The sequence below is a fragment of the Tachypleus tridentatus genome, chromosome 9 (genome assembly GCF_004210375.1).
Source record: "Tachypleus tridentatus isolate NWPU-2018 chromosome 9, ASM421037v1, whole genome shotgun sequence".
Classification (NCBI taxonomy): domain Eukaryota; kingdom Metazoa; phylum Arthropoda; class Merostomata; order Xiphosura; family Limulidae; genus Tachypleus; species Tachypleus tridentatus.
This window is the reverse complement of record NC_134833.1, coordinates 15,510,808-15,535,175: the sequence shown is the minus strand read 5'-3', so window position 1 is coordinate 15,535,175 and position 24,368 is coordinate 15,510,808. Positions and strand designations below refer to the sequence as shown.

Here is a 24,368-nt window from a genome sequence, read left to right as displayed (position 1 = left end):
AGGTATCAAATATTTGTAACTGAGAAATATTTCAATGTTTTAAAGTTTAAAATTATAAAACTCGGTATTACTTAGAAATACTCAACCTGACAAGAACAGTTTTAGCAAATTCAACCTAAATTGCATTTAATGAGGTACCTTCTGCAACACAAGGCCATGAAACAAGATCAGTATAAATTTGTTTCTTGATGCAACTTAGTAATTTTTAATTTTTTAAACAAATAATGAAATATATTGTTTATATTTTATTTCCCAATAAAAAAATTAAATACTATTTAACTCTATTTATGCACCAAACTTTAAGAAGATTGTCAGTATTTGTTAATTTGCCCTTACTTTTCTGTTGAAATTCAACCACAGATTAACTTGGTACAAAAACAGTACAACTGAGTTAATATAAATTAACTTTTATTGTCCAATTTTGTAAACAAAGAATTCAGGTATAGCATAAGCCCATTAACAGTTCATGTGGATTGTTTTGACAGGAGCTGTTAATAGCTTTTTTGTATTTTTCAGATATGAAGGATTGTGGAGAAGTGCATGTATAAACATTTTAAAAGTTAATTAGGACACTAGAGGTTTCTCTATTTCTAAACAAATTAACAGTTTAAGGATATGTTAATCAGGCCACTAGAAAGTTCTCTGTTACTAAAAATGTTAATAGTTTATGTTCCAGATTTTAGTTCCTCCTCAAAATGAATCTAAATATCAGAAAACTACCATTGTCGGTTGCCAATAGTAGACAACAAACACTATTTACAAAAACAAGTGTACGTTAACAAATGATCAACTGTAGAAGAAAAACACGACCATGTATGGGAGAAATTAAACTGACAATAATAAACAACAGTCATTGTATGTAAATCAACTTATCACTTTTTTGTACATAAATTAATGGGTTGCTTTGTCAGTATAGCCATTAACCAACCTAGGGTAAATTATAACCTCATTTTCTGGTAACAAATAAAAAGAGAACTGAAGACAGATAAGCCAGATGCTCTTGAACAAAGTTTTTAACTGGATATTGCTCGAGTCTCAGCCAGGATTTATAAACGTTGTATTATTAAGTAGATTATATAATAACATTCAAAGTTATATATATATATATTTTTTTTTTATTTGGAATATTCATCTAACATTAATTGGCATTATCTTTACATAGTAGCTAATAAAACATAACTGGAGACAATTAACAAAGAGTCCATGTTCAAGATTGTTTGAAACTCTGCTAAACTTTACAAGTGTCATCAGTTAAAATCAGTCAATTATTTTATGATATATTAGAAAGTTAAGTTTTTCTAAATAATTCTTTCCCTGATTTCTTATGTCAAAGTTACTTTGTTGAATTAGATGTTCAGTTGTATGATCGTAAAAGTCTTGGCCCAGCATTTTAAGCATTGTGGAAGTTATAGTGGATTTGTTAAGACTATTTTGCATTACATAATTCACAATCTTCAGGTATTTTGAAAAGTTCTCCTTCAAATTCCCTATTTCATTCTTAATACATTATTTTCTGTAGAATAAACTTTGGTATACTGAAAACAGAATTGAATTTCAAAAATTCTAAACTGGCAGAAAGATATTTACAAACCTGTCACAAGAGAGTGAACATTAACATTCCCATGAAGCATTATCCGTTGTAAATCATCTTCTAAGATAATTTCATCACTATCACTTGTATATCTTGTCCTCAGTGGTTGAGGCATCATGTTATGCTAATTAGAAAAATAAAAGGAACATATTAAGTACACAGGAACATAATTTTATATAAACCTAAAATACTAAATCACACAAACTTAAAAGGATTTTCCAAAAGATTAATATCAAAAGTTAGAAATGACAAATGCACAAACAAAAAGGGAAACCTTTTTCATGTTAAAAGTACTAATTTGGCATCAAGGAAAGTTCAACAAATTTTAATAATCCACTATTTTTTTAGTCCTAATAAACTATTTCTACATATTATTGATAACAAAAATCAACCATTCACATAAACAATATATACAAGCAGGTAAATAATATATCACTCACTCCTGTTATATATCACTTAGTCCATTTTCAAAACTTTGAGTACACAGAGAAAAGTTTGGTCAATGTATGTGAAAAATGCTCTATAGTAACCACAAAGATGCAATCAATGTAAAAAACAAACTCCTCCAATATTGACAGTAACCAGAGAGCTCGGGCAAATGTAAATAAAATCTCTCCATGGAAGTATGCAATATACAGGAAGAAAGGTCAAAGAACATCAAAACAAAAAACAAAATTAGATATAATGGCCAAATCAATATCAGATTGTTATATTCCTCAAGTGGATGTTTGGTCAACTGTTAACACACCATTCCTTAGAGATAATGACCAAGTCAATATCAGATTGTTATATTCCTCAAGTGGAAGTTTGGTCAACTGTTAACACACCATTCCTTAGAGATAATGACCAAGTCAATATCAGATTGTTATATTCCTCAAGTGGATGTTTGGTCAACTGTTAACACACCATTCCTTAGAGATAATGACCAAGTCAATATCAGATTGTTATATTCCTCAAGTGGAAATTTGGTTAACTGTTAACACACCAATCCTTTCATTTTATAGGTTAGTATTGCATGGTTTTGACTTATTAATATGCGAGACCATTTTTTTAAGACACAACACAACATAAAAAAGTGAGAAACATAATCCATAACATACTAAAATTGTATAGATGTTTTTAGTGCTACAAGTTATTCAAACATTTAGTTACATAAAAAATATACGGTCGTAAGTAACGTATTTACAGAACAAAAGTAACTAGAATGAGAAACAGGAACCAACAATAAAAACTGAAATGTTTGACAATATCTCATATTTAAGATATTAAACTTCAATAAACCTTTTAATAACTTCCAAAAATTTGTGCAAATAGAGCCTTTGACTGTTACAAAATATTTTAAACTTAAATATATAGTTTTCTTATCTAATTTAAACACACACCAAACACTGGAAAAGAAAGTGGGTATTGGCTTATGTATTCACATAACAATGTGAGGGGACCTTCCCCCCCTGCTAGTACAGCTGTAAGTCTTCGGATTTACAATGCTAAAATCAGGGATTTGATTCCCCTTGGTGGGCTCAGCAGACAGCCTGATGTGACTTTGCTCTAAGAAAAACACACACACATGTGAGGGGTCGTTACAACAAAAGCACCATAATTATGATAATAGTTGTGTTGAAGTGAATAAATAGATGGTTTCATAAACAATGAATGTATACTAAGTCATCATCCACAAAGTTTATTACATTAAAAACTCTTTATGGACCTAAAAGCTCAACAGTCTTATTTATTGAAGTCTCTTCTTTTACACCTAGGGTCTTACAGAGAAGTAACTAACACTGTCTCAGCTATTCCAGAGCTGCAGACCTCTCCAGCAGTCTTGTAATACAAACACCAAACCCAAATTTACAAAATAAAAAAACCCATCAAGATTCCTACAAATATTCTGATCTTTACTAATGTTGCTAAATATGTCTATACAGTCCATGTACACACACCAGCTAGTGTTGCTAAATACGAGGTCTGTTAAAAAAATGGGCGGCTCCAGTTGGTTCCAGGGGAATCCGCTTGGTGTCGCTAGGTTTGCACAGATCAGCTGATTACGACGCCATTTCCCGATTGCAAATATCTTCATTTGTGTATTAGCTACGCGGTTTTAAGTGAAGTGCGATTTTTTCGTTTGGCGGATTTCAGAATGAATGACCTGAAGGAGCAACGACTTGCTGTGAAATTTTGTGTTAAACTTGGAAAATCTGTGACTGAAACTTTTGCTATACTTAACACGGCTTACGGTGATGTTGCTATGAAGCGTACGGCATGTTTCAAGTGGCATGAACGTTTTAAGGATGGCCGACAGTCCATTGAAGATGATGGCGTCCTGGGCGTCCTTCCACGTCAACTGGCGACCCACACGTCGACAAAATCAACACCCTGGTGCGGGCAAATCGGCGTCTGACTGTCAGGAGCTTGCTGAAGAGTGTGGGATATCAGTTGGATCTTGTTACGAGATTTTGACAGAAAATTGAAGATGCACCGCGTTGCTGCAAAATTTGTGCCCATTCAGCCCTCAGAACTCGTGAGTTTTTGGCCAAACACTTGATCACTGTTCTTCACCACCTCTCCTACTCACCTGACCTTGCTCCTTGCGATTTTTTCTTGTTCCCCAAACTCAAAAGACCCTTGAAAGGAAGAAGATTTGAGACAATTCCCAAGATTAAGGCAAATGCGACGAAGGAGCTAGAGGACATTACAAAAGAAGCGCATTACAGGACTGTTTCAACAAGTGGAAACACCGTTGGGATAAGTATGTGCGTTGGGGAGGAAAGTACTTTGAAGGGGTCCCAGACCTGTAACTTCTAAATAAAGTACATTTTGTTTTATGACGTCAGTCCGCGTATTTTTTGAACAGCCCTCGTATGTCTATCAGTCCACGTACACACACCAGCTAGTGTTGCTAAATATGTATATACAGTCCACGTACACACACTAGCTAGTGTTGCTAAATATGTATATACAGTCCACGTACACACACTAGCTGGTGTTGCTAAATATGTATATACAGTCCAGTACACACACTAGCATGTTGCTACACACTAGCTAATGTTGCTAAATATGTCTTTACAATCTCACATTACACACTAGCTAGTGTTGCTAAATATGTCTATACAATCCACGTACACACTAGCTAGTTTTTAAATATATCTTTACAATCTATGTACAACACTATGTTTATATTTTTGGGTTGAGAAAATATTTTACATAGAAGGTCGAAACGTTGTTCTCTCTTCTATGTAAAATATTTTCTCAGCCCAAACGAGCCGTTTTTGCATATAAATTTCTCAACAAGTGGGTTTCTCGACATCACTAGCTAGTTTTGCTCTTCAAAATCTTAAAGAACTAATCACTTCTTCACTTATTTCTTTTAAAATACTGGGTTGTAGTTCCATGTGCTTGAAAAGTGTTCCAATGACGCAAACTTTTCCGTTTCCTGTTAAATCACACAGCTTCTGTATTGGGATATCAGAACCTACAATCACAGATATTAGAATAAATTAGAAAACAAATGAATAGAAACTAGTGATTATTTTAAAAATAGCAAAACTTAAATCTTATTAGTTTTAAAGTATTTACTAACTTTATTCAGCTTAAGACTTTTAAAATATTTTAATTAAAAACATCTCAAAAGTCCAAATGACCTCAATGTTGTACACTTTATCAATATCTGTAGTTTACTAGTAAATATTTTTAAATTTAAGAAACAGATTTTTTTTCATACTATGTCTAAAGTAGGTAGATGTTTTTACACGAGTATTATTTCAGAAAATACTGTCTGTTATACATAAACATAACCACAAATGCTAAATATCACAAAGTTACCATAATCTAAAGCTCATATGGAAAATGGTCGTACGTCAAGAGGAAACTTGCCAAACTGTATACTGCAATGATAGTACTTGAAACTACAGTTATACAATAAAGGTATCTTTATAACAATTAAACTACAATGACACCAATAAGTTTTGTTTGTTTCACACGTTCATGTAAGGCTACACAATGGGAATGCAAATACACTAGCTGTCCCTTATGTTGAACTAACAGACTATAAAGAAGGCAGTTTTAGCATCTGGTACCAGTTTATGGGTTACTCTGGTTAAGTGGCAGGATTTAGCCATCACTACTGTACATGTATATATTAGAACAATTGTTAACTCCATTAATACTTCAAAATTTAAAATTTATATAACCTGCCCTCACCAACCAGAAAACGAGAAACATAATTCAAATTCAGTATACGTATATGAATTATTTCACTTAATCCATAATTTCACATAACTTAGCCACTTCAGATAAACATTTTACTATTTACCCATGACCCTATACCATATATAGTTATCAACTCATCCTTCTCTTAGGTTGATTATTCTGGTGTGTGATAACAATTATAGATAAAGGTAATTTCTAAAATTGTGTTGGTCACCGTTTTTGTTTTAAATCTGCACTCTTTCCGTTGCTAAGCAACGTTTGTAATGATAGTATTTAGTATTTTAATATCTAATTTATTTTCACAGTCCGTACTGTACTGAATCTATATGATACATCATAAATCATACATTTATGAATTACAAATACAGGCAACTCCTGAAAATGTGCCACTGCTTTCTGCCTTAAAAATCTATGATGTGTTGTTGACGATTCATTTGAATAACTAAAGTTCAACACTAGCAAACACAACACATTTATAATTCGTGTACTGTTTAGTCACTTTTCCCATAAATAAATGGGAACTGGATTTTGAAAACAAGTCGAGGAAAACAAGGCCAACAAAGATCACGAATGAATAACTATGATTTACATAAACTGTTCACACTGTTATTGTACAAAATGAGTCAACTCACCCCATTTTTTTCTTGCTCTTTGTGTGATGTTTTTGGTCATCGATTTTAGACGGTGCGCATACAATGGTGCATATTGTCGACTAAAGCTTCGTTCTTTTAGATAAAATTTTTCTGAATTATTTTTGTAAGAACAATCAGCACGTTCAAAAGAGGTTTCAAAATCATGACCATTTCGAGAACTATCAAGAAGTACTCCAATTTCACAGTCTCCTTTTGTTAAAATCATTTCTAACTCTTACGGGATAGCAAAACAATATGGAAATGTTACTTATAAGTAACCGCTAGTGAGTGAAACTATTGGAAGAATCCGGTTCTCCCGCCAATTTCGAAATGTAAGAGAAATAATGGTAAAAAAAATATTTTCCATTCGTAAATTAGACAAAATGATTGTACCAATCTAAATTTAATTCTATTTCGTATTTTTAATTTTAGTTGAAAAGAAACAAATTTACATTTCAAATACCTTTTTTAAAGTTCTATTTCCTGTTGTTTTTGCTGCACTTCTATTTTGATAAATTACAGCCTTCTCACATTAAACTTTAAAATAGAAAAATATGTATATCAATGTGAGGTTTAAATGTATTAATTATCAAAATTTATTTCTTTTATAATTATAAAAATGAATTAAATTTATTTTTATAATGACGACAACAGATCATGATGAACTAAAACATATACAGGCATTAATGCGAATTTTAATTTTTCGATTTCTAAACATAATTTTCTTGGTAAGTCGGCAGAAAGCTTACGAATTTACAATGCAAAAATCAAGGAATCATTTATTTTCCTTGATGGACAAAATGGAGATAAAGTATGGTGTGGATTTGTGCAAAAGAAAAGAGGAAATATAAACATGTAATAGATAATATTATTGATCTATGCTACTTTTAGCTTTATATTTTATTTTCTAAGAAAAAAAAATACTTATTAATCATAAACCCAATACAATCAACAGTTTTGTAAGATTTAGCAAATTTCTAAAATTATAATTTTTATTTTGTTTTCGTCTTAGTTGCGCCTGCATAGGCCCGGCATGGCCAGGTGGGCTAAGGCGTTCGACTCGTAATCCAAGGGTCGCGGGTTCCAATATCCGTCGCACTAAACATGCTCGTCCTTTCAGCCATGTGAGCATTATAAAGTGACGGTCAGTCTCATTATTCGTTGGTAAAAGAGTACCCCAAGAGTCGGCGATGGGTGGTGATGACTAGCTGCCTTCCCTCTAGTCATACACTGCTAAATTAGGGATAACTAGTGTAGATAGCCCTCATGTAGCTTTGCGCGAAATTCAAAAGCAAACAAAAACAAAGTGTCTGGAGAGTGGTCAGCTTGCTATAATTTAAATCCGAGGATTCATAATTCACATTGCTGCAAAAACGTTGAGCAGATGGACACGCTATACGTAAAACCTGATTATTTGATCAGCTAAGAGTGACACAAAATTAGCAGTGATTACGTTTAACTGCCGTCCCTCTAGTTTACCACTGTGTAGTTTAATGCAAATATTATGATACGAGGAAACAAGATTCTTACATTTAATAACTAGGTGATAACGACATCAGATGTTCTTAAAGGGTTAACACATAAACTCGAGCAGCCAATTGTAAAAATTCTATATTGAGCTTAGAATATTTGCACATCCTTCAGTTAGAGGCTTCAGAGGCTTTGGATGTTGTGTAATCATTCTTGGACACAGCATTGTAACCATGACGCCAGCTATAAAGCTAGTTTTCGTTACCCTTGCCTTGTTATCATGTCAATTACAATTCCAGCGAAAGCTGAGTAGATTATTTATCGTAGTTACAGTGTTGGTACAACGTTTGTTTTCTGACAGACAACTGTTTGAGATAGTGCATCATACTTTCCAGAAAGAAGAAAGTGTGATTCATGTGTTGGTTCTATCACCACAATAGAAGTGATGACACACTAAACTGCATCCACGGAGTAGAGTTTGTTCGCCAGAAGAGTTTTCCTACTATTTTAATATTCATTGGTGCCTTGAACTATTCGTATACTATAAACTGTTCTTAGACCAAGTCAAAGCAGCTTTAGATTGGTTTGTTGCAGAAATGCAGTTTGTCTGTTGGACGAGAATAACTAACTGACAATATATACAGAAGGTCTAATCTTAAGATACTAATTTAAAACCATTTCAAAGACATCTACATCTCCTCGACACACAACACCACCAAGACAGAGTTGTAAATATGCCTCTCAACTCTCATATAGCTTGTAACCAGGACAAAATTTATGCTACCTGTCAGCATTGATAACTTGACATAGAAAACTTGATATACAACAATGTTGAGTAAGGTTCTTGCTGCCCCAATGCCACAACTACTGCTATTAGCATATAAGATGTGGCATGAAATCCATGATTTAGTTGACCAACTCAGGCTCACCTTGTTTCAACTAGTAGGTGCTGACAAACACTGCTCACTGTTGACCTTCGAATAATTTTGTTGGCTTGAAAGGTACACTCATCCAATCGCCCTATTTGACAATAAGACAAAACATTCTTGCAAACAGGTATTTCAAAATTAATATTGGTGCTCCTTCACTTATGTCATGACACTTTTGGGAGTATGACTGTTTATGACTATGACTGTGTAGTCATGGAACCTGAACTTGAGAAACCTTGTTCACTCTTTGGGAACCATGGCTGCTCTACTTCCTTGCCTTTTGCATCTATTACGATTTATCTAGTGAAACAGCAGGTTGATACATATTTGTTGCTTTGCGGTTTCTTCATATCGATGAATCTGCAGTGAAATTCATTGAGACATGCCTTGTCCTAATACTCTAGGGGATCGAATAGTGAAACTATTAAACTCAACAATAGGTACTGCACTGCCTGTCCTCGAATCTCTCCATTCTAAGCAACAACTTGATTGAAAATGTTTGATAAAATGGCCGAAATCCTTCCACAGATTAAATAGACATTTTCTTTACCAAAATTCGTCCGAGATGTTCAATGGAGAACTTCAGTTTCTCTTTGACAAATATTACATTCTCAAGCTTAAGTCCCGAATGGATGATTTAGTGCATGGTAACAAAGATTAAATTCACTGTCAGAGAGTGTGTGTTTGTGTTTCTTATAGCAAAGCCACATCGGGCTATCTGCTGTGTCCACCGAGGAGGATCGGATACCCTGAGTTTAGCGTTGTAAATCCGCAGACTTATCGCTGTTCGAACGATGGACTCACCATCAGAAAGATGCCATACTGCATACTACACAGTGTCATTACGTACCTGTGGTTTTGTAACATCATCACTGTGTTTACTGGTCTTAATGGCTTCTTGCAAACTCTAAATCCGGCTGAATCGTAAAACAAATAGCCATCTGTTCCACCAGGAAATGTTGTGACAAACTGCACTGAGCTTCATCAAGGTTGCACGGTTTATCTCGGACCTTGGAGATTTCACACAGCACTTTGAGATACTGATTTTGAGATATACAGTCAATATAAATGTTATTGCTCCATTTAGAATTCGCATGGAAATTTAGAATACTATCTCAGGTACATACATGAATAATTATATATTCTACATTAATTACGGAAGTGTGAAATTCATGAGATTTTTCAATCATTCTGCAGGACAAGAACAAGAATAATAATGCTAGGCCACACTTCCAAGCTAAACAAAAGTGGTCGTAATGTGGTATCTCGTAATCCATAGATTGTTTACTTCACAGACTATTACAAGTGAGATATCCAGCTTATACTATCTTGTACACAAACCTAAAGGTTCTTATTCTATCCCAGGTATAAACTGGTATAATCATTTTTTCAAGACAGTTGTCATACTACGTAAGTTTTATCTAAGCAAAAGATCAGTAAATTTTTAGGCTTTTTTAACATCCTGCTTACTACGATTTCGTTAACTATGTGAGAAACATCTACATGAAAACTTACTTGAATATTTCTTACTACACGTACACAGTAAATTGGTATGGAAATATAAAATTAATGGGTAATCAAACTCTGATAAGGGTCAAAATCTGAAAATTCTTGTAATTGTAAAGTTAATTAAAAGATACGTGAAAGTGTTTTACTTGCAAAACGTGAGGGTAAAAGGAAATTTAGGATAATCGGAAATCCACTTTTTTTCTTCAGTTTGTTTGTTTGTTTTTGAATTTCGCACAAAGCTACTCGAAGGCTATCTGTGCTAGCCGTCCCTAATTTAGCAGTGTAAGACTAGAGGTAAGGCAGCTGATCAACACCACCCATCGCCAACTCTTGGGCTACTGTTTTACCAACGAATAGTGGGATTAACCGTCACATTATAACGCCCCCGCGGCTGGGAGGGCCAGCATGTTTGGCGCGACGGGGATGCGATCCCGCGACCCTCAGATTACGAGTTGCACGCCTTAACACACTTGGCCATGCCGGGCCTTTTCCTTCAGATTAAAAAATACTTTGTTTAAAATAATTTAATTTTATCTCTTCTTTATCAAAGTTTTCAAAACTTTGTTACTCTTATTAAACAAAAGATACTGATTTCCAAGAAAAATATCAGAGAAAGCATGTAGAAGGTGATGTTGAAATTTTCAAACTACGAAGAGTGATACGTGGATTAAAGCTGTTTTCATTGAAGTCTAGAAGAAATAAAGGTGACTTGATTTGAGAGTTTTAAAATATTGAGAGCATAAATAAACTGCTAATGGATTTTTTTATGTTTTTGAAGGAAAGATAAAGTGTGAGAAATATATTCTGAATTTTCTAGGAAATAAATACAAACAACGAATCACCAATTTCAGTGTGATTACACTGCACAACAAAGGTTTTGCTTCTTGAACACTGTTGGGTGTTCCTTATAGACTTTTGACTGCTGATCACGAAAATCACATCCAAATTTGCCCATCATGCACCATTTCATCGAAATCTTCAGTTTCACCAGGACATTGCTTCAATGGAAAAACGATATCAGGGCAACTGGAATCCGTCGGTGCTTGCTGACTACTGTTGGACTCTGCAACGTGATGCACCGGACATTGAATACAAACGAAAATCAGAAGCAAAACACTTTTAATTATGTTGAGCTTAATAGCGTATTAGAAACATAAACGCAATTAAATACATTATTGCCGGTAAACAGTTAACTGTCTATTCCTCAGAGTTCCTAAGGGATGAAGCAAAATTAAAACTATATTTGTGCATACCCACCAGGTACCTGTCACAATCAGCAAACATTTTTGAGGAAGCAAAACTTTAAAAAAAATTGTTGTGCAGTGTTATTAATTCCATTTCTATGACCTGTTATTAGAAGAATGTTTTGTCAAGCGATGTGAGATGGTAGTTTAACTTCCCTTAATGTGTTAATGGGTGTGAAGGGTTATATTTTAGATAACTTATTTTTCACTTGATTGTCTTTGATGAACCAAATAACTACCTGTAACAATAGCTAACTGTAACAATAACCACTTGTAACAATAACTACCTGTAACAATAATTACCTGTAACTATAGCTACGTGTAACAACAGCTACTTGTAACAATAGCTACCTGTAACAATAGTCATCTATAACAATAGCTACCTGTAGCAATAGTCATCTGTAACAATAGCTAGCTGTAACAATAACTACCTGTAATAATAGCTAGCCGTAACAATAATTACCTGTAACAAGAACAACCTGTAACAATAGCTACCTGTGACAATCTGTTCTTTATGTTTTTTCATACCCGGTCTATTTTCTCAAGGATTATGGAAAAAAAAATTATAACACGCTAACATGTTAGTCGATATTATACACACACACGCACACATCAATTTTAGGTATATTACAATTTTTCCTCAACGAACATGAGCACGATAATAATTATGATCCTATCAAAACGAATCATCTGCCAATGATTAATATTTATTTGTGAAGCTTCTGTTTGTCATCAGATGGCAGCAGTATGCGAGTAACGCACGGTGTTCATTTTTCACCAATATTTTTGCATAACTCATCCATTAGTGACATTGTTTAATCTCAGTTGTTTCTTTCGTTTGACTGAATGATATTGATAATTATATATTTTTGCTCTCCTATTTATTGGAAACTCTATTGGAACTAATTAATAACAACTTTTATTTGTCCTGGTATTTGCTGAAGCAAACTGAATGAAATCGTTACCAGTGTTTGGGTATTCAAAGAAACTTTTGTCTTGAAAAAAACAGGTAAATATATCATGAGAATATATAAACTTTTCCCTATAATTCTAAAATCAATACAAACAGATAATAAATCTCGGATGTCTCTTACATACTGTCCTGACCATTATATTCAAATTATATTCATCTATGTACAGAAACTTTAAACAATCTCTCTTTCTATTATGAATATATTTTTAATTTACTTAGTTTAGTTCTCTGATTATAATGCCTGAAAGAAATATAACTTAGGATGAGGTGGAGCATGTAGTACATTTCACTATTCCAAGTTGTGAGCTTAACTGACAATGGAGTCAGACTCGCGATATTAACGTACCATAGAACCTGTAACACACTTCACTATTTCAAGTTGCTAGCTTCTTCATTATAGGTTTTGCTGTTTATAATAGGTTACCATTAACCTGACGAGCAACTTTTTATTTAATTATTTAAGTATTCCGCCTATAAACAAAAGCAACCGTGTCACTGATGTTTATGATATTAAAGGAACGTTTGAAATGAGCGATAAAGTTATAAACAATTTGTCTAACGACTTAGTTATTGGATATTTAATTATACAACTTGTAATGACGGTTACTCTTTTACAAACTAATGGTGGGATTTATAGGAAGTTATAACGTCCCCACGGCTGAAAGGGCAAGCACGTTTGGTGGAACAGGGTTTCGAACTCGCGACCCTCAGATTTGGAGTCGAGAGCCCTAACCATGAGGCCAATGCCGAGCCCGAAACATTTTCTCTTTCACAACATGAAGAGTAAGTATGATCATTTCTTTATTTATTTCTTTATTCAATTTCTGTTATTACAACAACAACAAAACCGATTAAAAGAAACTCATTACACGTGATGACACTTGGTTGTGTATAATGTTATATATTTCTATTAATTAACAGTATTTAACATCAAATACTATAACAGTACAATTTTTAAATGCATTGCCAAAATAGCACTGATTGATGTAATAGTATAAGATAAAATACATCACTGAAGGCAAAGTTGTAACAACCAAGTACACTAATAATTCAGTATACAAATTAAGATTTTTATCAACCAAACTGTCACTATATTACATACTAGACAGCAACAGATAAAGAACATTTAAGAATTTAGAGAAACAATGGGTTATATTTTAATCATGATTTAGTTTTATATTAATCGTGAGTCTTGGTAACACGATAAACTGGTTTTGAAACTAAAATTATAAACAGTGAAAATATATAAAAAAATTTGGATCGCATCCCAAAATATTCATTGAAGTTTCTTTAGTAATATTTAAAACAAAAATCTGGTTAACGTCACAACCACGTGCACATAAATGTGTCATTACATCACACGTTAAGATGCAAAAAGAAACGTTTTTTTCCACGTCTTCTTCTTAAACCTGGAACACACTCGCCGCCGAGGCAACCCTGCTAATAGATAATTAATATATCACAAAGTTTTGGAAATGATGAATCAGAAAACATACGAAAATTAGTAATTACTCAAGACAAGCAATCGCTAGAGAATTGTCGATATAGTGGTAAACAATCTTATTTTACGTAAAACAACGTGAAAACATTCATTTAAAAGTAAGTTACTATAACTTGATTTCATTTTTAATTCGAGTCATTAGCGTTTCGGTGTATATACTTAAAAAACTGAACTTTGTCTCGGGGGTTTCTAGAGGATACTTGGTTTTTGAAACATTTTTGTTGGTTAATAAAAACACATTAAACCAGACAGTTTATGTGCAAGTTGTTTGTTTGTAATTAAGCGTAGAGTTACACAATGGGCTATCTGTGCTCTGCCCACAACTCGGGTATCAAAACTCGGTTTCTAGCGGTGTGAGTCCGCAGATATATCGCTGTACCACTAGCTGGCGTTTATATGAAAGTAAGTTTGTTACAAAGATAGACTTTTCAAATTATTAAATATTACCAGTGCCGTATAAAAGTCCCGCTTGTCTCACAAAAATCAACTGCATAGAGGGTTTAAATATTAAAGAATAACCAAATTATATCTTCTGATTGAGTAATTGAATGAAGAAACAACAGCTATTGAAATAAAAGCAACTGTGTCACTGATGTTTGTGATATTAAAGGAACGCTTGAAATAATGACGAAATTATAAACAATTTGTCTAACGACTTAGTTACTGGATATTTAATTATACAAGTTATAATGGCTAATGTGTATTATCTAAAAATAAGTTTATTAGAAACATACTGACAGGAATTACTATTTTACTTGCAATGATTGCAGCATTGTGGTACAACGATTACATGAATTCACACTTACTTATAAGGCTTAAGATGAGCTAGATTTTTAAATAATATTTGGTTTACTTTAACTTCGTCCAAAGCTATAAAATGGCTAACTGCGATAGCCCTCCCTAATTTAGCAGTGAAAGACTAGAAGTAAGATATCTAGTCATCACCACCCACCGCCAATTTTTATGCTGCTCTTTAATCAAGGAATAGTGAGATTGACCACACATAGTAACGCCACCACGGCTGAAAAGGCAGGAATGTTTGGTGGAACGTGAATTTTTAATATGCGCCCCTCAGATTACGAGTCAAATGTCCTAACTACGCGGCTATACTGGGCCTAGTAATATTTGAAACTTTGAAGATAGTTATTACAATATAATGGAACATTTGCTTATATGATACTGGAAAAACCTTTTTATTACACAATGTGCAATCCCCAACTTTGCGAAATTTTTATCTTGTGTGAATGTGAATTTGTAATAGGGTCACGATTTTCCCGTTTCGCCTCCGTTTCCCATCACGAAGAACTTTAATTTTCTCCAATATCATGGTGCGAATATAACGTCACGAATACGTCATAAACGAATTTATTGCACTGGCGGCATTTATATAAATATAATAGTACTGTCTGTTGTATGTTCATGTATATACTTTGTGGAGTATGGATAGATTTTTACCAAAATTGGTATGGAGGTTCATTAGGTCCATTAAAAAAAATTTGCATTTTGCCATTTTAATGAGTGTTTTTTAGTTGTTGTTTTTTACCGCTATTTGGCATCTGTTAATAGATCTTCATCAAATTTGGCATGTAGGTTTGTTGAATCCATGAGGAGATACACGCAAATTTGCAGTTTCACATTTTGTGTTTTGCTGTTTGTAAGAGCGTTTGTTTTAAAATTATATATAAAAGAAACAACTTTTCATGTCCTAAGATATCCTTTCATTAATCACGAACTTACATAACGTCCGTCCAGAGGACGGGTACTCTAGCTAGTTATTATAGCTTTGCTTCTCATAAGGCACAAAAAATGGTAAAATATTGTTATATATATTTCTAACATAATAAAAGAGGGATACATAAATTTATTTAAGTCAATTTCTTTTAAAAGTAACTTTTGAAATAGCCAATTTTCTCTTACCCGTAAAATCCACAATGAGTTCCATCGGGCTTTGTAAGAAACCAATTGCCAATAGAGGGCGATCCACAATTAATCACACAGGGATTAAACGGTACCTAGAAATTCGTAAATTAATTCAGGGGCAAATGTTTTTGGTAACGTTTAAAAGACCTCAGTATATTTTAACACTCCTACGAAAAGACGTTTCTAGTCCTGATTTCTCCAAGCCCGTTCCCCTGGCTGTGGTTTCGCTAGATAGTAGATAGGGACAGTGGGAATCTCGTTAATCCATTCATTAATGGATTTAAATGGTAATTTCATTTAAATACAAAATTATTAGCCTAATATTAATAACCTTTCAAGTTGCTCTGGGGCCTATTAGGCCCCACTTTTCGTAGGAGTGTTAAAAATCTTTATCGTAGTGTAATATATTTTATATAAAATAAAAATAGCAAAATAAATTTTTTTAGATTTAAGCATAACACAAAAATCTCCATTTTAAAAATTATTTGGGTTACCATATGAGAAACATAAAAGTATGTAAGTAATTTCTAAATTATCTAGATTACATAGTAAAACGAACAGTCAACTAGAACATCTATGTCGTAATTAAATGCAACCATTTAACAAAATTACACTTTTATTTTAAATAAATGAATATTTCATATCGTTCATAATTCATTTACTATAGTTGAAAACTCACCTCGTGCGATTGCACTAGTGAAAACATAGGATTAATTTTACGACAAAATGCATTATCTCGAAGAAACAAAAATCGCAGTCGACGATATAATTTATTAACCCTTCCACTATGTAAACTTGGGTTGCCAATATTATAACCTTGTCCGAATCTAACCCTATACATTTTACGATTGTTCTTCTCGCTAGGTGGAGCACTTGGTTTCTCTTCTTGCGTTGGTGGAGTTCCAGGTTGGACGCATTCTCCCAGGAGACAGATTTTCTGTATACATAATTCATAAGTTAAATGGACTTTTGTTAATTAGAATTCTAAGAATATCGATACACTTGTGCCTTTAATGAACTAAAATTAAACTACTGTTGTCGTGACTGAATTTGACCTTTAGACTTATGAACTTACGTAATAAATTGGTTTCGTGAGTTTTTATTTTTTCAACAAAGTTTGTTTTTTAATTCTTATTTTAGTGGAATTTATTATTATCGAATTCATATATTGTATGTGATTTAAAATGACAGAAAAAGATGCGATCGAAACGTTGAATTAGTGTCCAAGTATACTAACTTTAATTAAAAGGTCAAATCCCTGTAAAATGTATAGTGTATGGAAGTGTTTGTAGTTTTCGCTATTTGTGAATTTGTTTAGACAAGAAATGAATTATTTCTGAGGACAGAAAACAAGGAAATGGTATTTACAATAATCTTCACTCAGTCGAAGTCCATAAATAGATCTTTTTGATGTCATTAACTTTTCTTTACCATTTTCTAACATATGAAAGGCTTTCTAGTGAGATTTAGTCAGAGAAAATTATTTCCAGATGTCGCTGGTTAAGCTATATTTAGAGTACTGTGTTCAGTCCTGGGCTCCTTACCTTAAGAAAGACATTGATTTATTGAAAAAAGTTTAAAAGTGGGTTACTAAAATGGTACCTGGGATGTAAGGGTTGTCATATGAGGAGAGGTTAAGATCCATAAAAGTGTTCCAGTGGATCAGATTGAAGTGTTAAACATCGTAAAAGGAATTGATAGTGTTGGTAAATCAGGAAATATATATTTAGACAAGGAAGAAGCCGTTGTCAGCTGAAATAAGTTATAGATTTAGACAAGGTAGAAACCATCTTCAGCTAAAATAATTTATAGATTTAGACAAGGTAGAAACCATCTTCAGCTAAGATAATTTATAGATTTAGACAAGGCAGAAACCATCTTCAGCTAAGATAATTTATAGATTTAGACAAGGCAGAAACCATCTACAGCTAAGGTAATTTATAGATTTAGACAAGGTAGAAACCATCTTCAGCTAAGATAATTTATAGATTTATACAAGGTAGAAACCATCTTCAGCTAAGATAATTTATAGATTTAGACAAGGTAGAAACCATCTTCAGCTAAGATAATTTATAGATTTAGACAAGGTAGAAACCATCTTCAGCTAAGATAATTTATAGATTTAGACAAGGTAGAAACCATCTTTAGCTAAAATAATTTATAGATTTAGACAAGGTAGAAACCATCTTCAGCTAAGATAATTTATAGATTTAGACAAGGCAGAAACCATCTTCAGCTAAGATAATGTATAGATTTAGACAGGGCAGAAACCATCTTCAGCTAAGATAATTTATAGATTTAGACAAGGTAGAAACCATCTTCAGCTAAGATAATTTATAGATTTAGACAAGGTAGAAACCATCTTCGGCTAAGATAATTTATAGATTTAGACAAGGCAGAAACCATCTTCGGCTAAGATAATTTATAGATTTAGACAAGGCAGAAACCATCTTCGGCTAAGATAATTTATAGATTTAGACAGGGCAGAAACCATCTTCAGCTAAGATAATTTATAGATTTAGACAAGGCAGAAACCAACTTCAGCTAAGATAATTTATAGATTTAGACAAGGTAGAAACCATCTTTAGCTAAAATAATTTATAGATTTAGACAAGGTAGAAACCATCTTCAGCTAAGATAATTTATAGATTTAGACAAGGTAGAAACCATCTTTAGCTAAAATAATTTATAGATTTAGACAAGGCAGAAACCAACTTCAGCTAAGATAATTTATAGATTTAGACAAGGTAGAAACCATCTTTAGCTAAAATAATTTATAGATTTAGACAAGGTAGAAACCATCTTCAGCTAAGATAATTTATAGATTTAGACAAGGTAGAAACCATCTTCAGCTAAGATAATTTATAGATTTAGACAAGGTAGAAACCATCTTCAGCTAAGATAATTTATAGATTTAGACAAGGTAGAAACCATCTTCAGCTAAGATAATTTTATTTTTCAAATAAAATCCAAGAGAAAGCCTCTGGAATGGTTTGCCTTCGAATGTTGTGGATACAGTGAATTTGAGTGAGTTTAAGATATGTAGATACATATGAATGATAAGGGCTGCCTTTACTTGTTTTAAAATTAATGTATTTAATACATTAGGCTTAGAGAATGGGACAGCCGAGATTGACCAACAGGCCTTTTGTTGTCCTTAAACATTGTATTATGTTATTATACGACAAAATTATAGAGATTTATTAAAAACTGTTTGCTCGTATATGATTCAAAGAAAAAACAATCATTTTCATAATTACTCGTATGTATTTATTATATTCTAACAATTATAATTATAAAAACAGGGTACTGATATCACTGACTAAAATAGTGTAAATGAAAAAAAAATTGGTGCACACATGTGGTTTTTGTCTTTTTTCCTAAAGTTTATATTATTCATTCGTGCTTGTGTTGCATCTTGAACTGACATACTTAATGTATCTCTAAGTTTTAATAATAATTTATTACACTTCACTACTTGTTATAATAAGTAGAAGAGCGAGCCATGTACCATATTGTTTCCACAAGGTGTACCATCCAAACCAGCATGCACGTGGTACTTGAAACCGTCCGACTCTTCTGGTTGTCGGCAGTAGAGCTTACATTCTTGACCGTAAGGGTTCTATTTCATAAAAATTCTAAATAAAATTATATTGCAATTTTAACGAACCCTTTGTCTTTTTTGTAGTTTATAATTCACAGCTACTTCAAACTATAGCAAGCACGTACAGTAAAAACTGGTTATATTTGTTTATTTCTTAAGTACAATGTTGCACAATGGACTATCTGTGCTGATTTCACCGCAGGGATTGAACTCATAACTTTAGCGTTGTGACAAATATATAGAATTTGGCAAAGTGAATCATGTATTTATTTCATTAGTTTTAACTTTCATAAAATATTACCCTCCGCTAGTACAGCGGTATGTCTCGGGATTTACAACGCTAAAATTAGGGGTTCGATTCCCCTCGGTGGGCTGAGCAGATAGCCCTTTGTGGCTTTGCTATACGAAAAACACACACACACACACACACACATAAAATATTAATAATTGATTACATATTTTATTTTCCAAGTTTGATCTGTGTAATCTCGCAGACGGTTTTTCATAACATCTTAAAATTATTGAGTTTCTTATCAAGTTCGAACATTTTTGAAATACGTTATTTGCAAATTTTATTAAATCATATACATTTCTGAATGGGAACTGGAAGGAAGAATTGGTTTGTTTTGAATTTCGCGCAAAGCTGCACAAGGGCTATCTGTGCTAACCGTCCCTAATTTAGCAGTGTAAGACTAGAGGGAAGGCAATGAGTCATCACCACCCACCGCCAACTCTTGGGCTACTCTTTTACCAACGAATAGTGGGATTAACCACAATGTGCGGTTAACCACATTGTAACGCTCTTACGACTGAAAAGGCGAGCATGTTTGTTGTGAGCGGGATTCGAACCCGCTAACCTAGCATTACAAGTGGAGTGCCTTAACCAAATGGCCGTGCCGGCCTAGGAAAGAAGGATAGAGAAATAGGGAGTTACTAGTTCTGTCACTCTACAAAATGAAACAATATAAATTAGAAAGGTATTCAGAGAGTTCAACGCATGGCTTTCAATGTAAGTGACTTTTCCAGTAACTAACCTAAAACGTACAAGAAACAGTTTTTAACCCTAAAAAATGTTGGTCCAGGTGCCAAGATCTTTCTATCTAAGTTTATTCCATTGTAGATCTGTGGAAAGTTTCTAGGCTTATAACGATAAAATCTGGGGTTCGATTCTCACGGTTGAGAAACTTGCAGATAGCCCACTGTGTAGCTTTGCGCTAAACTAAAAAGAACAACAAATAGTTCATCTCAATCTATGATGAAGTCTTGACTGTTTTAAAAATTGCTATCATTATAATAGGACTGTTAAATTTTCAGCTGTTTAATGAACAAATAGAGGTTTTTTTTTTTGGGGGGGAGACATTACCTTTTTTTTTACCAAGTTTGATAAATATTAGACGAAAACTGTTCGAGCTTTATTGTTAACAAGCATTGTTACAAAACGGTGAAAACGATATCCTCCCTTCCCCCAATTTGTTGAATGAGCGTAATTACCAAAGATATTGATACTTTTGGAAAACGAAACATTGCGTAAGTTTTAAAAATGGAAATAATTTAACCAGAAGCAAATGTGTACACTCCTTCAACACAGAAAATAACTGATATACAGTCCCCCGCTAGTACACTGGTAAGTCTATGGAATTACAACGCTAAAATCAGGGGTTCGATCCCCCTCTCTGGGCTTAGTAGATAGCCAGATGTGGCTTTGCTATAAGAAACACACGCACTCGATATATAGACAAATTTTTTTTTTTTTTTTCCAGTTATAAAAGTTCGACGAAAAAGACTTGGCGCATGCGCATGCCGAAGTTTCTTTTGTTGTTTTGTTTTTTGCTATTATAAACCTATTGTATTATTTTATTATTTATTTGTTAAAATTCACACTTACGTTATACACAGAAATGTTTCTGATGTCTGGATGTAAAAGCTGACATCTCCGTTCATTTGGAATGACCTGACCTGGAAGGTCTTGGGACAGATGAATCTGCGTTGGTTTGGTTTCGCTTTTCAGACAGGTGCTTTCTTCTAATCTGGACACAGTAAATATCTTCAGAGTCAGTGTGGACTCAAAGTTCGTATGAAATGAAACAACTTTACTACGTGTTATCCACATTCTGTACAAATATGATAATTACACTGAATTATCAGGAACATTTTCGTTCTCGTGTTTTGTTTTTGAACGTTTGGTCAAACCGAGGAAATAATTTCGAACCAAAGTTTCTTCTTCTAAAAACGAAAACAACAAAAAACCCAACAACAAACAAAAACATGACTTTAAAACAAAGAGACACGTAAAGAATTTGTTTGTTTGTTTTGAATTTCGCGCAAAGCTACTCGAGGGCTATCTGCGCTAGCCGTCCCTAATTTAGCAGTGTAAGACTAGAGGGAAGGCAGCTAGTCATCACCATCCACTGCCAACTCTCGGGCTACTCTTTTACCAACAAATAGTAGGATTGACCGAAACATTATAACGCCCCCACGGCTGAAAGGGCGAGCATGCTTGGTTTGACCGGGATTCGAACCGGCGACCCTCAGATTACGAGTCGAACGCCTTAACGCGCTTGGCGATGTCGGGCCGTACAAGCAAAGGGACAATGAATTATGTTGTGGTGGAAAATAGTAATTAATGAAATATTTGTGACATGTGTCCACTTCTCCACAATATGTATCAAATCAAATAATAAATTAATCTGAAAACATCAATATATAATTTTTAGCTACACATTTCTCATCCACCACAACAAAAAGTAATTTAACTGTATACGTTTTTTTAAAAATAATACAACGTTTATTCGTGACTGAGATATAAAAAACAAACTGCCTTACCCTAAGAAATACTGGAATTGATCTTTCGAGCAGGATGAAAACCTAAACTTGTTAAGCCCGCCGTCTACATAGCTCATAACATATCCTTCACTCTGTGGACACATTTTGGCGCCTGGGCTATCTGGCATATGAACTGGAGGCCCGTCTCCGTCGTGGATGGCTCCGAGCCTAGTGAAGCAAAAACAAAACAAAACATATATTTATGAATGTCTTACAAGATAAATATTAGGCTTAAAATATCTAACGGAGAGTGCTGATGAAATAGAAATGATAAGTCTTGCGAGAATCACAGTAAATACAAGGAGTTAAATGTAACTATGTGAGTTTTGATTAAGTTTTCAACCAATTATTTTACTCAGAACTGTTTGTTTGTTTGTTTTTGAATTTCGCGCAAAGCTACTCGAGGGCTGTCTGCGCTAACCGCCCCTAATTTAGCAGTGTAAGACTAGAAGGAAGGCAGCTAGTCATCACCACCCACTGCTGACTCTTGAACTATTCTGCAACCAACGAATAGTCACATTATAACACCCTTACGGCTGAAAGGACGAACATGTTTGATGTGACGGGGATTCGAAGCCACGACTCTCAGATTACGAGTCGAGCTACTCGGAACTGAATTACACTTTATCATTCGAAGTTCCGTTTGGTTGTTTCACGAAATATTGTAATTTACAATACTAACACAAAATGCATATTGACTTTGGATGTGTACGGATGGCCACGTTTTAAGTATTGCAACCTAACTAATACCTAACTTCTATTTCAGTTAATTATGTTAATCAGGTGTCCATAACACAGGTCTGCGAAATTGAAGTCCTTAAGAGTTGTTTTGAATTTTCCATAATTCAGTTATGAAGGCTCAGAAAATTATATTCATTTTTGCCTATCACATTGGGATTTTTTTTTTTTTTTACAAATTAGGAAGAAAAAACTCTACTTCGATCAAATTATTATTTCTTTTACCACAATGAAAACTTTAATTGTTATTTTTCTTAACAAAATACAAACAAACTGAGGAAAATGGAAGAACATTTGCGCCAAACGGATATGATTCATCATGAAGCCTTTTCTAACACCAACGTATTTTGCACTCAGAGCTACGTATTGTGGTTTCTTTTATGTGTTGCGTTATGAACTTTTGTGAAAATATATACGTATTGGAGAAAAATTGATATTATTTTCGGATTACTGAAGAATGTTATAATTCAGCAAGAAGTGATTTAATAGAGATCCAATTTACTCATTGGCCACAATATTATGTGCGAGTTAGAATATAGTTCATTGATTTTTACCGAATAGCGATACATGAATAAATTATAATAACAAAAAGGGATTTTATGACATTTTTAGAATAAACACAATTGTCCACCAGAGGCCGAAACAGTATTTAAATTTTCAATTCATGTCTTCATATTTAAGTTCCTACTAAATCCGTTCTTTTCTACCCTGTAAATGTACTAAGATTTCTTGATATGCATTCAGAGATAGATGAATTTTAAGAAACATCAACTCATATTTTCAAATTCACAAATGTCGTCATAATAAAGGTGCTGCACTCTTGTGTATTAAAAAACAATTTATTAAATTTAGGAATTAGCTGAAAAAAACTGAAGATTAAGTCTCTCTTATCACTCCAGTGTATCTAGACTAAAGAGACTGAGAAATTGAGACAAAAAATATTGAGGGCGCCAGCATTGCCAGGTGGTTAAGGCACTCAACTCGTAATCCGAAGGTCACGGGTTCGAATCCAAACATGCTCGCCCTTTCAGCCTTAGGGGCGTTATAATGTGACGGTCAATCCCACTATTCTTTGGTAAAAGAGTAGCCCGATAGTTGGCAGTGGATGGTGATGACTAGCTGCCTTCCCTCTAGTCTTACACTGCTAAATTAGGGACAGCTAGCGCAGATAGCTCTCTTGTAGCTGCAAAACAAACAAAGATTGAGGGGAAGAAGACTGAGATATTAA

General features: G+C 33.7%; 2 protein-coding genes across 2 annotated transcripts in view; both read right to left on the bottom strand.

The window, feature by feature from the left end:
• Positions 1-6,815, bottom strand: part of LOC143224776 (DNA polymerase delta subunit 2-like) — a 51,260-nt gene extending 44,445 nt beyond the window's left edge. Inside the window, exons 1-3 of the mRNA XM_076453062.1 lie at positions 6,430-6,815; positions 4,939-5,060; positions 1,592-1,715 (exon numbers count right to left, since the gene is read on the bottom strand). Of these exons, the coding sequence (XP_076309177.1) occupies positions 1,592-1,715; positions 4,939-5,060; positions 6,430-6,655 (472 nt within the window). The 5' untranslated portion in view covers positions 6,656-6,815. The remainder of the gene's footprint in view (positions 1-1,591; positions 1,716-4,938; positions 5,061-6,429) is intronic.
• Positions 6,816-15,968: 9,153 nt separating this feature from the next.
• LOC143227005 (venom metalloproteinase antarease TserMP_A-like) overlaps positions 15,969-24,368 on the bottom strand; it is a 43,855-nt gene continuing 35,455 nt past the window's right edge. The window contains exons 10-14 of the mRNA XM_076458552.1: positions 22,403-22,570; positions 21,465-21,606; positions 19,487-19,597; positions 16,655-16,912; positions 15,969-16,067 (exon numbers count right to left, since the gene is read on the bottom strand). Of these exons, the coding sequence (XP_076314667.1) occupies positions 15,969-16,067; positions 16,655-16,912; positions 19,487-19,597; positions 21,465-21,606; positions 22,403-22,570 (778 nt within the window). The remainder of the gene's footprint in view (positions 16,068-16,654; positions 16,913-19,486; positions 19,598-21,464; positions 21,607-22,402; positions 22,571-24,368) is intronic.